Source organism: Callospermophilus lateralis, chromosome 3, assembly GCF_048772815.1.
Source record: "Callospermophilus lateralis isolate mCalLat2 chromosome 3, mCalLat2.hap1, whole genome shotgun sequence".
Classification (NCBI taxonomy): domain Eukaryota; kingdom Metazoa; phylum Chordata; class Mammalia; order Rodentia; family Sciuridae; genus Callospermophilus; species Callospermophilus lateralis.
In genome coordinates, this window is record NC_135307.1 from 46,944,318 (window position 1) to 46,958,084 (window position 13,767).

The window sequence follows — 13,767 nt, forward strand, 5'->3', positions numbered from 1 at the left end:
CACATGCCTGAAATCCGTGAGACTCAGGAGACTAAGGGAGAAGGATTGCAAATTGGAGGCCAGCCTCAGCAATTTAGCAGGGCCCTAAGCAACTTAGTGAGACACAAATCTCAATAAAAACATTTCTAAAAGGGTTGGGGATGTAGCTCAGTGGTAAAATGCCCCTAGGTTCAATACCTAGTACTAAAAAGAGATTTAAAAAAATCACATTTAATAAGGCAGCTTAGCTTTTATAAGCATATAAAGAAAAAAATTAAAGCTTTTATATTTCATTTTTATATATAATCAAGATCTATAATTAAATAAAAAGGAAAAATACTTAGAAAGGAATGTCTTAGTTACTCTTTGCTATAGATATTTTCTGGGTTGTCATTAATGTTAAAAAAAAAAAAAGTAAACATTTTCCTTGTCACAAAAATACTACATTTTGCCAGGCACAGTTGCACAGCCTGTAATCTCAGACTTGGGAGGCTAAGGCAGGAGGTTCACAAGTTCAAGGCCAGTCTCAGTAACTCAGTGAGACTCTGTCTCAAAATAAAAAATAAAAAGGGCTAAGGATGCAGCTCAATGGTAGAGTATTCTTGGGTTTAATACCCAATTCTGCAAATAAATAAATTAATTAAATAGCAAACTATATTTTTATAGTAAAACATAATTAATTTAAACATGCAAAATAAAACAGTAAAAATACTCAATCTTACTCTCAAAGTCCCTTCGCTATAAATGTCTGTTATGGTTACCATTTCTACTTTACTTTTTATTTACAAATGAAAACACAATTAAATTGCTTCTTCTTACCACTTGTACATCAGACAGAGCACTAATCTCTAGGGTATATAAAGAACTCAAAAAAACTAAATACCAAAGAAACAAATAACCCAATCAATAAATGGGCCAAAGAACTGAACAGACACTTCTCAGAAGATGATATACAATCAATCAATATATAAAAAAATGTTCAACATCTCTAGCAATCAGAGCAATGCAAATCAAAACTACTCTAAGATTTCATCTCACGCAAGTCAGAATAGCTGCTTTGAGAACACAACAATAAGTGTTGGTGAGGATGTGGGGAAAAGGTACACTCCTACACTTCTGGTGGGACTGCAAAGTGGTGCAGCCAATATGGAAAGCAGTATGAAGTCTCCTTGGAAAACTTAGAATGGAACCACCATTTGACCCAGCTATCCCACTCCCCAGTCTATACCCAAAGGACTTAAAAACAGTATATTACGGGGACACAGCTACATCAATGTGTATAGCAACACAATTCACAGTAGCTAAACTGTGGAACCAACTTAGATGCCCTTCAATAGATGAACGGATAAAGAAAACTGTGGTATATATATGCAATGGAATATTACTCAGCAATAAAAGAGAATAAAACCATGGCATTTTCCGGTAAATAGATGGACTTGGAGAAAATAATGCTAAGTGAAGTTAGCCAATCTCTAAAAACCAAGTATCGAATATTTTCTCTGATATAAGGAGGCTGATTCATAGTGGGGTTGGGAGGGGAGCATGGGAGAATTAGATGAACTCTAGATAGGGCAGGAAGGGAAGAGAATGGGCATGGAGACAGAAAAGAGTGAAATGAGATGGACATCATTACACTAAGTACATGTATAAAGATACAAATGGTGTGAATATATTTTGTATATAACCAGAGATATGAAAGATTGTGTTCTATATGTGTAATATGATTTGTAGTGAATTCTGCTGTCATATATAACAAATTAGAATAATAAAAAAGAAAAAATTGCTTCTACTTCTTCATTTTAGAACCACCACCCACTAATTTAATGTCAACTTTAAAAATCATAAGACCTTTTACCTAAAACCTGGCACTTTATACAATAGAATTATCCAATAGGTATATTTAATAATTAAGTGGTAAAGATGAGTTTATTTTCTCTCAATCAAACCTGCAAAAAAATCACATCCAAGATAATGATGAAAAAGTTAATGTGCAATTTCAATAGTATATTTAATGTTGTTTAGCAATCCTTGAATTTTTAATATTATTGATTTCCTAGAAATATTTAATACCTTCCTCAACTGAACAAATCCATTCCTAAATTCTCACTCTCATATTCTAGCAGATTCGTTATCAATATAATATAAATATCACTATTTATATTATAGTTGTAGCAACAGCTCACCCTTGCTTAAAGATTTAAATTAAAATAGTTTAATTCCAAAGAAGTTCTATTCTAAATTCTGAAAATTTAACTTATTTTTAAAAATTTAACTTATTGTCTAAAATTCCTATAGAAACGCTCTATATTTTTAAATTTTGTTATGAACCTAAAACTCAAAAAATAAAGTATAATAATTTAAAAGATTAGCAATCTCTAGAGCTATTTATTATTTCATTTTTCCCAGTACCATTTATTATTTATTAAATTATCAAACTATATTCCCAAGTGATTTGATACATTCAAACTACATCCCAAAGTGAAAAAGGTTATATTCCTTATCTTTAGGTTATCATTACCCAAAATTTATTTATCCTTGCAGATTCTAAAATATGCTACCGACACACATGATCTGAAAGAAATATTGATGTTAGCCACAGCTAAAATCTAATACATAAAAGTGGTAATTTATAAATTTACAATGAGAAATAACTGTGACAGAACCAGGATATTCAAGTTCACATATTAGCAGCGTATTTCTCTACGGCAAGTAACAAAGGACCCTGAATAGCCAAAGTAAACTTGAACAAGAAAGAACGACTACTTAGCATGCATGAAGTCTTGGGTTCAATTCCTAATACTGGGAGAGGGAAGGGAAACAAAAGAAAAGAAGAGAGGAGAGGAGAGGAGAGGAGAGGAGAGGAGAGGAGAGAAGAAAAGAGGAAAAGAGAAGAGAAAGGAAAAAAAGAGGAGAAGAGAAAGGAAAAGAAAATGAAGGAAGGACAATGCTAGGGATTTTGCACTTCTTGACTTAAAAATGTACTACAAAGCTACAGTAATCAAAACAGCATGGCACTGGCATAAAAACAGAGATACACACACCATTAAAACAGACTATAGAACCTAGAAACAAATCCCTAATCTACAGTCACCTGATTATCAAAAAGGGTGCCAAGAATACACATGGGGAAAGGATGGTCTCTTCAACAAATGATGTTAGAAAAACTGAACATCCAATAGGCAGACAAATCACATTGGACCATTATCTTACAACACACACAAAGTCAACTCAAAACACATTAAAGACTTAAAAATAGGGCTGGAGTTGTGGCTCAGAGGTTGAGTGATTGTCTACCATGCGTGAGGCACTGGGTTCAATCCTCAACACCACATAAAAATAAAATATTGTGTCCACCTATAACTAAAATATTTAAAAAAGACTTAAATACAAGCACTAAAACTACACAACTATTAGAAGATTACATAAGGAAAAAGCTTCTTGATCTTGATCTTGGCCATAATTTTATTTATATGACACCAAAACCAAGCAACAAAATAGACAAGTAGGATTACACTAAATTTAAAAAGATCTGCATTAGAAAAGAAAGAATTATTAAGAGTGAAAAAGCAACATTTGGAATGGAAGAAAATATTTGCAAACTATTTAACTGATAAAGGATTAATGGCCAAATAGATGAGGATCTCCAACAACAGCAAAAACAACCCTAATTTTAAATATGGGCAAAGAATCTGAACAGACATTTCTTAAAAGGTGATAAATGGCTACCAACAGGTTTATGAAAAAATTCTCAAATTCTCAATCACTAATCGTCAGAGAAATGCAAGTCATCTCATACCTATTAAAATGATGAGTATTAAAAAAAGATCACAAGTGTTGATGATGATGCAGAGAAAAGGAAAAGGAATCTTTGTTCACTCTTGGTGGGAATATAAATTAGTACAAACATCAGAAAAAACAGTATTGCAGTTCTTCAAAAATTTAAAAATAGAACTATCATATAATACAGCAATCTGGTTTCTGTGTTTATTTCTGAAAGAAATAAAATCACTGATTCAAATAATTGATATTTATTTACATGCTCATTATTATGATGTAGAAACAACATATGACCATCAAAGTTTGAATGTACAAAAGAAAATGTGGTATAGGATGGCATATTATTCCACCTCTTAAAAAAGAAGGAACTCTTGGGCTGGGGATGTGCCTCAAGTGGTAGCACGCTCGACTGGTGAGCGTCAGTCACTGGGTTCGATCCTCAGCACCACATAAAAATAAATATGTGAAATAAAGGTATTGTGCTCAACTACAACTAAAAAATAAATATTTTTTTTAAAAAAAGAAGGAACTCCTGCCATTTACAACAATATGGAGGAACCTGAGGACATTATGCTAAGTAAAATAAGCCAAACACAGAAGGACAACTACTACATCTCGTTTAGTTGAAGAATTTTTAAAAGTCAAATTCATAAAAGCAGAGAACAGAATGAATGTTACTAGACGCTGGGCAATGGATAAAATGGGGAGATGTTGGTCAAACAGTACAAAAGACTCAGTTGTATAAGATGAATAAATTCTGGATAGCTTATTTATAGTATGGTAACTGTAGTTTACAATACTTTATTTTATACTCAAAATTTGCTAAGAGATTTGATCCTGTTTATACCACAGACATTCACAAAAACTCCTAACTATGAAGACAATGAACATATTCCTTAGCTTGATATTGTAATCATAAACTATACACATATCAAAACAACATATGACATAACATAAACATACAGAATTTCTCTTTTTCTAGGAAGAGATAGGACCATGGTGACACTTGTAATTCTAGCAACTTGGGAGGTTCAGACAGGAGGAATGATAAGTTCGAGGTCAGCCTCAGCAACTAAGCAAGTCTCTAAGCAACTTAGTGAGATTCTGTCTCAAAATGAAAAAATAAAAAAGGTTGGGGATTAGCTAAGTGGTAAAGCACCAATGGGTTAAATCCCCAGTACCAAATAAATAAATATATACATGCTAGGCTGGCCAGGCCGACCCTGAACTCCTGGATTCAAGCAATCCCCATGCCTCAGGCTCATGAGTATCTGGGACTATAGGCACATACCACTGTGCCTGGCTTCATAAAATATTTATTTATCAAACATAACTCAATAAAGCTAAAAAAAAGCCCTATGAATTAAAGTGTTTGTTATCAACAGTCACCCATTAAATTATAATAGAAAAGTACATAAAAAAATAAAAAGAAGGCAAAAAATAGGATAATGAAAAAAAATATAGACAAGGTAAGAAAAAATAACAAAATATTGCAGTTAAAAGAAATATTTCTTAAAAATCCAATCACATTTACAAGAGACATATAAAATTGAAGGGCACTAAAAGATCAGATTAAACAGATAATATATAAGTGTAATTCTAATAGAAAGTAGCATACATACTCAAAGTAGCTACAAACAAAACACTTTAAGCAAAAATAATTTCTAACAAATGAAAAGAAATATAGGATCAGGTGTAGTGGTACACATCTGTAATCCCAGCAATTAAGGAGGCCAAGGTAGAAGGATCTAAAGCTCAAGGTCAGCCTTGGCAACTTAGGGAGACTCTTATCTCAAAATAAAAACAGATACATAGATAGATACATAGATAGATCTAGCCAGCCAGAGATTTAGCTCAGTGGTAGAGTGTTTGCCTAGAATGCACAAGGCCCTGGACTCAATTCCTAGCAATGCACGCATACACGTACATGCAGGCACACACACACAGACACACACAAATATAAACTGAGTTATCAAGAAGATGTAAAATAATAAACTTGTAAACTTATATGTCCTTAATTACATAACTTCAAAATAAAGAAAAATTAACATAAGTATAAATTTAAAAACACAAATCACTATCCAAATAGGAGTTTTGTTCATGTTTTTTGGGGGGTGGTTTTGCCATGCTGGGAATTGAATCTAGGGTTTCACACTGTCTAAGAAAGAACTCTTCCACTAAGCCTCATCTCAAGGCTAAAGTAGATTTTAACTCACTCCTCTCTATAACGCTAAGAGGTCGGTCAAGCCAGTCAAAAAATTCAGTAAGATAAAGAAAAGTTGACCACCACAATTCTTAAGCTTCATCTAATGGACTTTACAAATCATTGTACATCTTTAAACAATACATTCTTTTCAGGCATACAAAACATTTATGAGAACTGATTACATATTAGGACATGAGTTTTATTTATTTTAGAAACAATTTTTATTGATGCAAAATAATTCTACAGAACAATGGGTTTCACTGTGGCATATTTAAACATCCACATAAATATGACCAACTTCACTCCCCAGTATCCCCACTTCGCTTGGAACTTATTTTAAATGATACATTAGCAACTGTTTGTAAGAAAAAAGAAAACTAAAAAGAAAAAAAAAATTTGGAGTGGGGGATCCGGGGATTGAACCCAGTGGCATTTAACCACTGAGCCATATTCCCAGCCCTTTTTCTTTTCTTTTTGTTTTTTTCTCTTTTTTTTTCTGAGACAGGGTCTTGCTAAATTGCTTAGAGTCTCCATAAATTGCTGAGACTAGCTTTGAAACTTACAATTCTGCTGCCTCAGCCCTTCTGAGTTCTGGGGTTACAGGTATGGTATGTGCCACCACGATCTACTAGCAAAATCTAATGTTTGGAAGATAAATACTTCTAAATAACTCATAGGTCAAAGAAGGTATCATCATGAAAATAAGAAAATATTTAGGACTTAGCAATTACAAAAAAATTCTACATACAGCTAAGCGTGGAGGTGCATGCCTATAATCTCAGCTACTTGGGAGGCTAAGGTAGAGAATCATAAGACCCTGTCTTAAAATAAAAATGTAAAAATAACTGGGGATATAACTCAGTGGTTACACACTTGCTTAGCATGTGCAAAGCCCTGGGTTCAATCCCTAGTAGCACACACACCAAAAAAAGAAGAAAGAAAACTCCACCTAAAGATATTTAAAATGCAGCTAAAAATACATTAAGAAGTAATTTAATACCTTAAAAATTATTTAGATGAGAAAAAAATGAAGTCTAAAAATTAATAACCTAGGAAAAGAACCACCAATACAATCAAGAGAACTAATGAAGGAAATAAGAAGGAAAAAAAATAATTAACGAAAAAATATAATACACAGAGAATCAATCAAAGCCAAAAGTTCATTGTTTGAAAAGATTAATAAAACAACAAATTCCTGGGCAAAGATCACCTAAAAGAAACAGAAACAATAGACAAATATTTTTTAAAAAGAGACAAATAAATACTAATGGGAATGAAAAGGAAGAACATGAATATAAATGCTTCTGAGATTGTTAGAGAATATAATAAACTTTAATAAATTTGAAAATAAATGTAATAAACAAATTCCTAGAAAAACTAAACAGATCAAACTGACTCAAGAACTGGAAAACCTGAATCATTCAATAAGTTTTTGCAGACAACTATAAGAATCAGGATCCGGATGTTTTAGTCCACATCTATCACTTAACTTGTTTTACAACTTGAATTACATCCTAGCTACAAAACTCAATAATGTTTACCTGAAAAAATTAAATACTTTTACTATAAAAAACAGTGAGTTTTGGGGGTGGTTTTGCCATGCTGGGAATTGAATCTAGGGTTTCAAAAACTCTGGGAACTAATTCATAGGGTTTATTTTCCACAAACTTCTATGTGCTGAGAATGTACACTCTGGAATTTCCAGGTACCTTTACGTGAACTAGCTGTTTAAAATCTTTCCTCTTTCTTTCTCCCTGTCCCACCCCCAAGGTAATATTTTTCTTAATCAACTTTAATTTCAGAATGATCTATAGAGGACAAAGGTGAACCTATGGCAGGGAATGGTGGCTTATGCCTGTAATCCCAGTGACTTAGAAGCCTGAGGAAAGAGGATTATAAATTCAAGGCCAATTTGGGCAACATAGTGTGATGCTTAGCAACTTAAGTGACACACCATTTCAAAATAAAAAAAAAATAATAATAAAAAGGGTTGGGAATACAGCTCAGTGGTAAAGCACCCCTGGCTTGAATCACCAGCACAAAAACCAAACCAAACCAAACCATGAACCTATGAAAGCAGGATAAAAGCAATGGAATATCAGTTATATTCATAAGTTACCTTGTATTGATCATAGAAAAGAAGATAAAACAAATTCTTTATAAATTATCAGTCAAATTACAGAAAGTTTCGATCCATAAGTGAGAAATTTGAAAAATTATTCTGGAGTTGAGGATATAGCACTGTCATAAAGCATTTGACTAATAAATTAAATGCCTGTCTGCTTTATCTGAGTTTAATCAATAGCACTAAAAAACAAACAAAAAAACAGAAGAACTTTGGGGGGAGGGGAAAGTGCTTAGCATGCATGAGGACCTGAAAAAGTTATTTAACTAAAATACATAAAAATTAAATGGGGGGGCTGGGACTGTAGCTCAATGGTAGAGCACTTGCCTTGCATGTGTGAGGTACTGGGTTCGATCCTCAGCACCACATAAAAATAAATAAATAAATATATTGTACCGACTACAACTAAAAAAAAATTTTTTTAAAGTAAATGGAAAACATTAAAGGATCAGATCTAAGTTTAAAAAACTAAATATGAACTTTAAAAAACACCTTCACAGGGCTGGGGATGTGGCTCAAGCGGTAGCGCGCTCGCCTGGCATGCGTGTGGCCTGGGTTCGATCCTCAGCACCACATACAAATAAAGATGTTGTGTCGCTGATAACTAAAATAAAATAAATATTAAAAAATTCTCTCTCTCTCTCTCTCTCTCTCTCTCACTCTCTCTTTAAAAAAACAAAAAAAAAACACCTTCATAAAGAATAAATTTTAAATAACTAAAACTCAGTATATACAATATTAAAGTCTTTATTACAACTTAAAAATACAGAGAGGCGCAGGTGTGGTGGCACATGCCTGTAATCCCAGTGGCTCAGGAGGATGAGGCAGGAGTTCAAAGCCAGTGTCAGCAACTTAATGAGGCACTAAGTAACTCAGTGAGACTCTGTCTCTGAATAAAATATTAAAAGCACTGGGGATGTGGCCCAGTAGTTGAGTACTCCTGAGTTTAATCCCTGGTATCCAAAATCAAAACAAAACAAAACAAAACACCTGAGCATTTTACCTGACGAAATATCTCTGTTACAAAGTTTACATTACTTCTTTTAGAAGAAAAAACTCTGCGAACTATTTCAATGTCTGTGAGATGTTCTTCATCAATGCTACAGAGACTTGATGAGCTAGGTTCTCGTTCTGTGAGAGTGCTTGTATTAGAATGAGATTGTTCTGGTTCTGTAGTTCTGTCTGCTTTATCAGCATTATCATTTTTGTTTTCTTCTCTGGATACCAAACTAGCAGCTGCTCTCTAAAATAAAAACAAAAGGGAAAGAATGTCATAATCATGTATCTAGGAATATGGTTTTTAGGAAATACTAGAAGAATCCAAAGCATTCTACAAGTAACTTATATCACTGTTTAAAATGCAATCACAGAGTTTCATTTAGAATCCATTCTAAATACTTAAGTGGCATTACAAGTAATTCAACATCCAAGTAACACAGAGAAACTCCAAAATGTGTAGTAACTGATCATCTACCTAAGTATAATTAAATTTAAGTAATTCAAACAAGCTACTAGTTAAAGCTATGTGAAAGAATAATGTAAACAGAGGAAGCTTAAGGTCTTGGAGAATAATAACATAGAAGTAGTAACCCTGGACTATTTACTGAATGATGCTTTAATTTAAAAAAAAAAATTCTTCAGGGCTGGGGATGTGGCTCAAGCGGTAGCGCGCTCGCCTGCCATGCGTGCGGCCTGGGTTCGATCCTCAGCACCACATACAAACAGAGATGTTGTGTCCGCCGAATACTAAAAAATAAATATTAAAAAAATTCTCTCTCTCTCTCTCTCTCTCTCCCCCTCTCTCCCTCTCTCTTTAAAAAAAAAATAAATAAATAAATAAAAAATAAATAAAAAAAAATAAAAAAAAAAATTCTAAAGTGAACAAAACAAATAAGGAAGGAAACAAAATTTATGACAGAAAAAAGTAAAAATAAAACTAAACAAAAATCATGGAACATTTGAGAAAAATTCTTTTTTTTTTTTTTTTTTTTTTGTGGTGCTGTAGATTGAACCCAGGGACTTGTACATGTGAGGCAAGCACTTTACCAACTGAACTATACCCCCAGCCCAAATTCTATATTTTAATAACAATTTTCACCAAGATTGAAGATTAAGCTTAACTCTTAAAAAAAAGAGCAAAGCTGTTGAAATGGTAATAAGTAAATTACCACTATTATATGGTAGCCATTGCACTATTCTGATAATGTATATTACTTTCTGTTAAGATATTCAATTTTTGGTCTTGGTTTGTTATCTATAAAATAAGAAAGTTTAAATACGCCTTCTTAACCCATTATGTCCCATCATTCCTTTCATGGAAAACCTAAAAAAAAAAAAAAATTAAGCAACAAATATACTATTTAACTCTGATAAATATTTATTTTTTTAGAGTTCTAATCTTTTGATAATAGTCACTATTATTATTAATGACAAAATACTATTAATGACATCATTAATATTAGTGATAATAAATCATATAATAAACTACATTACCTATTTTAATATACCTGTGTCAACTTCCTTGAAATATTTGCAGATCTGAAAACATGACTTAATGGGTTAAATACACCTTCACAATCAATAAAGTCTATAATTTTCTGGGACAAGAAAAATAGTTCTGCCTCAGAGTCTTTGCATTTAATAATTCTTTCTAGAGGATTTGAAACAAAGTTGTTTGTTTTTTTTTAAGAGAGAGAGAATTTTTTAATATTTATTTTTTAGTTTTCGGTGGACGCAACGTCTTTATTTTATTTTTATGTGGTGCTGAGGATCGAACCCAGCGCCCCGCACATGCCAGGCAAGCTCACTACCACTTGAGCCACACCCCCAGGCCCCCAAAATAGGTTGGAAGTATAAAGCGTGTTCACTAGAGTTCAGAAAATTTGGCTTTTGTTCCATTTGTGGAAGTCTACATGGTATACTACCCCCCTAAAAATTCAATACAGAAATCTGAGAAAAGGAAATAATCGTAAAAATACCATAATATAGACAAGTTGAGATAACACCGAAGAAAGAAAACATAAAAAAGAAATACGAAAAAGAGGTAAACTGTTTAATTATTAAAAAAAAAAAAACCAGAAATCTAAATATCCATTCTTCCATTGTAGAGTTGTGTAATTTTTTATTACATTTCTAGACTCAGTGTTTTTGTTGAAAAATGGGGAAAGGGTGGAGATAGGACTTTAAAAATCTGCATTCTGTGAATGCCTAGAATTTAAAAAGGGTTATCATGGTCCTACCATTTGATTGTAGTTCTTTCCACTTGAAAGAATTTATTTCTACAATTCAGAATGTTTTTAATATTATATATAGTAGTCCTTCCTTATATGTTGTTTAGCTTTTCATGATTTTAGTAACCCTGTCAACCATGGTCTGAAAGTATCAAGTGGAAATTTCAGAAATAATTCATAAGCTTTAAATAACTTTTATTACATAACATGGTTATAAATGTTTTGTTTATTATTATTATAGTTATTAATCTCTTACTGTATCTAATTTATAAATTAAACTTTATCATAAGTATGGATGAACATGGAAAAAAAAAATATAGCAGATACAGGGTTCAGTACTATCTATAATTTCAGGAATCAACTGAGGGTCATGGAATGTATTCCCTGTGGTAAGAGGGGACTATTGTAGCACTAAAGTAAATACAGAAGTAAATCAGAAGCTGAAACTGAGACTCAACTAAAATTATGTTCTATGTTACCCAAGTTTTATTTCTTATTAAATAAATATTACTTCTATAATAACTGTTAAAATTTGTATTTACAGGATATATTTATACAAATGAAATATCAATATTATTTGTTTAAAATGTGCTGTGTACCCGGGGCAATTGAAATCAGTGAACTAAATCATAAGAGCCATTTCTAATTTTAACAAACTTCTCTCATTTGTTTATTACCTGAATATTCTTTGGCAAGACTTCACCTTCCATCCCAGGAATATGAGGTCCTGTATGTGGTTTTGGCTCCAACCAGAAAGAAACTAGCCAACGAATGACAATAACACGAGCTTTAATGAAAGGCTCCTTTGTACAATAGATAGCTTCATTGGTTTCAGCATCCTTCTTTATCATGATATAATGTGGCTTTGGTCTCATCTGTGGGATATCTACGCAAAATGATAGAAAAAGAATTATGCTTAGATAAACCTACATTTTTAAGCATTTGAGAAAACACTGGACTGCTTCTCTGGTTTTAGAAGTTGCTTTATTTATTTTATTTTTTAAAACATGTTAAAATTTGCTAAATGCTAGCATGGAACCCAGAGGGGGAAACTATATATAACAGGCTGATATATGGAAACATGTCTTTTTGCAAAATATCATCAAAAAGTTCAATGAATCTTGCCTAAGTACAAAGATACTTCCAGAACCATGTAAAATAAATGAGAGTTTACTTAACCTAAGACTGAAACACAATATTCTGAAGTCACACGAAGTATGAGGTTTTACCTGAGCATGTGGATTACCTAAATGTGGCATTAAGGAACATCTTTTCCCAAAAAAAAGACATTTCTACATACAGATTACCAATGCCTTTGGTATATGGCAAAGGTGTGTTTCTAAATTAGGACTTGTCTATAAGGTTCTAGCTTCAAGGCTCTGACAGATATCTTGGCAAAATTCTTCATTATTGGACAAGATATGACCAAAATATACAACAATGTGATTATTCATACAGAATTCAAGTAAGACTAATACTTGATTGAACCCTTGAGGGATTTTAAGAAGAAAATTTGGAATATAGTCTAAGGATCATACCAAACATTGTAATTCAGTTTCATTTTCAATAACACATATTTTTAGTGGGCTAACTTTTCTAACGGATGACATGAAAAAATAAGTTGGAAAAAATCTTTCCATTATCAATGAAAATTTCATATTAATATAGATTTACTTTCACCATGAATCTGGGTGTAGTATCTCTATAAACCAATACAAATAGTAAATGAGGTCAGTTTTCTAAAAGTAACAAATGCCAACATTGTACTTAGAGATATTTTATTCTTATGCAATGCAATCTTTTAGAAAATTTCAAATACTACCTACCAAGTACAGGATGATATAAACTGTTCTCCTTGCAGATGTTCGGAAAAATATAAGGCAAGTAATACTTTTTAAAATGTGAAAACAAAAATGAAAATCCCCTTTCTTGATTTTCTTTGTTCTTCCATTCTAAACTTTTTACCTAAAAATAAACAATATAATTAGAATATCCCAGTAGACAGAGTCCCTTAAATATAATTGTTAGCCACTAGAAGCAAGCTTATAAAAGGTTATAATTTACTGAACTATTAATACTGTTAAGATCTTAATATATACCAAAAGGTAAAATCTTAAATTGGTCTAATATACAAATACATTATATTTCAAAGAAATCTTAGAAGTAAAATATGTACTGAAAAACTCAAAAGTAGGGTCTACTAATGATAAAGATACTAATGTTCTTTCTCCTCTGCCCCTTCCTGAATAATTCAAGACAAAGGTTAAAGGCATACAAAATAGGCATGTGTGGCTGTAGGTGTATATGTGTAGGTAAGCAGTGGGAATAGTCAAGTGAAAATAATCAGTGCTGAACACAGGAAGCAGAGTACACATGAAAGAGATGTAGCAAAGGCAGTAACCCAGTGGAGACTTAGAGACTTAGAGCCTGAGAAACGTAAGGAGAATGTC

The 13,767-nt window shown here is 32.4% G+C and overlaps 1 protein-coding gene across 6 annotated transcripts in view; it reads right to left on the minus strand.

Moving 5' to 3' along the window:
• Ralgapa1 (Ral GTPase activating protein catalytic subunit alpha 1) overlaps positions 1–13,767 on the minus strand; it is a 236,119-nt gene that overhangs the window by 173,975 nt on the left and 48,377 nt on the right. For all 6 annotated transcript variants that reach the window (XM_076850209.2, XM_076850208.2, XM_076850206.2 and 3 more), the window contains exons 8-10: positions 13,144–13,282; positions 11,995–12,203; positions 9,091–9,330 (exon numbers count right to left, since the gene is read on the minus strand). In XM_076850209.2, the coding sequence (XP_076706324.1) occupies positions 9,091–9,330; positions 11,995–12,203; positions 13,144–13,282 (588 nt within the window). The remainder of the gene's footprint in view (positions 1–9,090; positions 9,331–11,994; positions 12,204–13,143; positions 13,283–13,767) is intronic.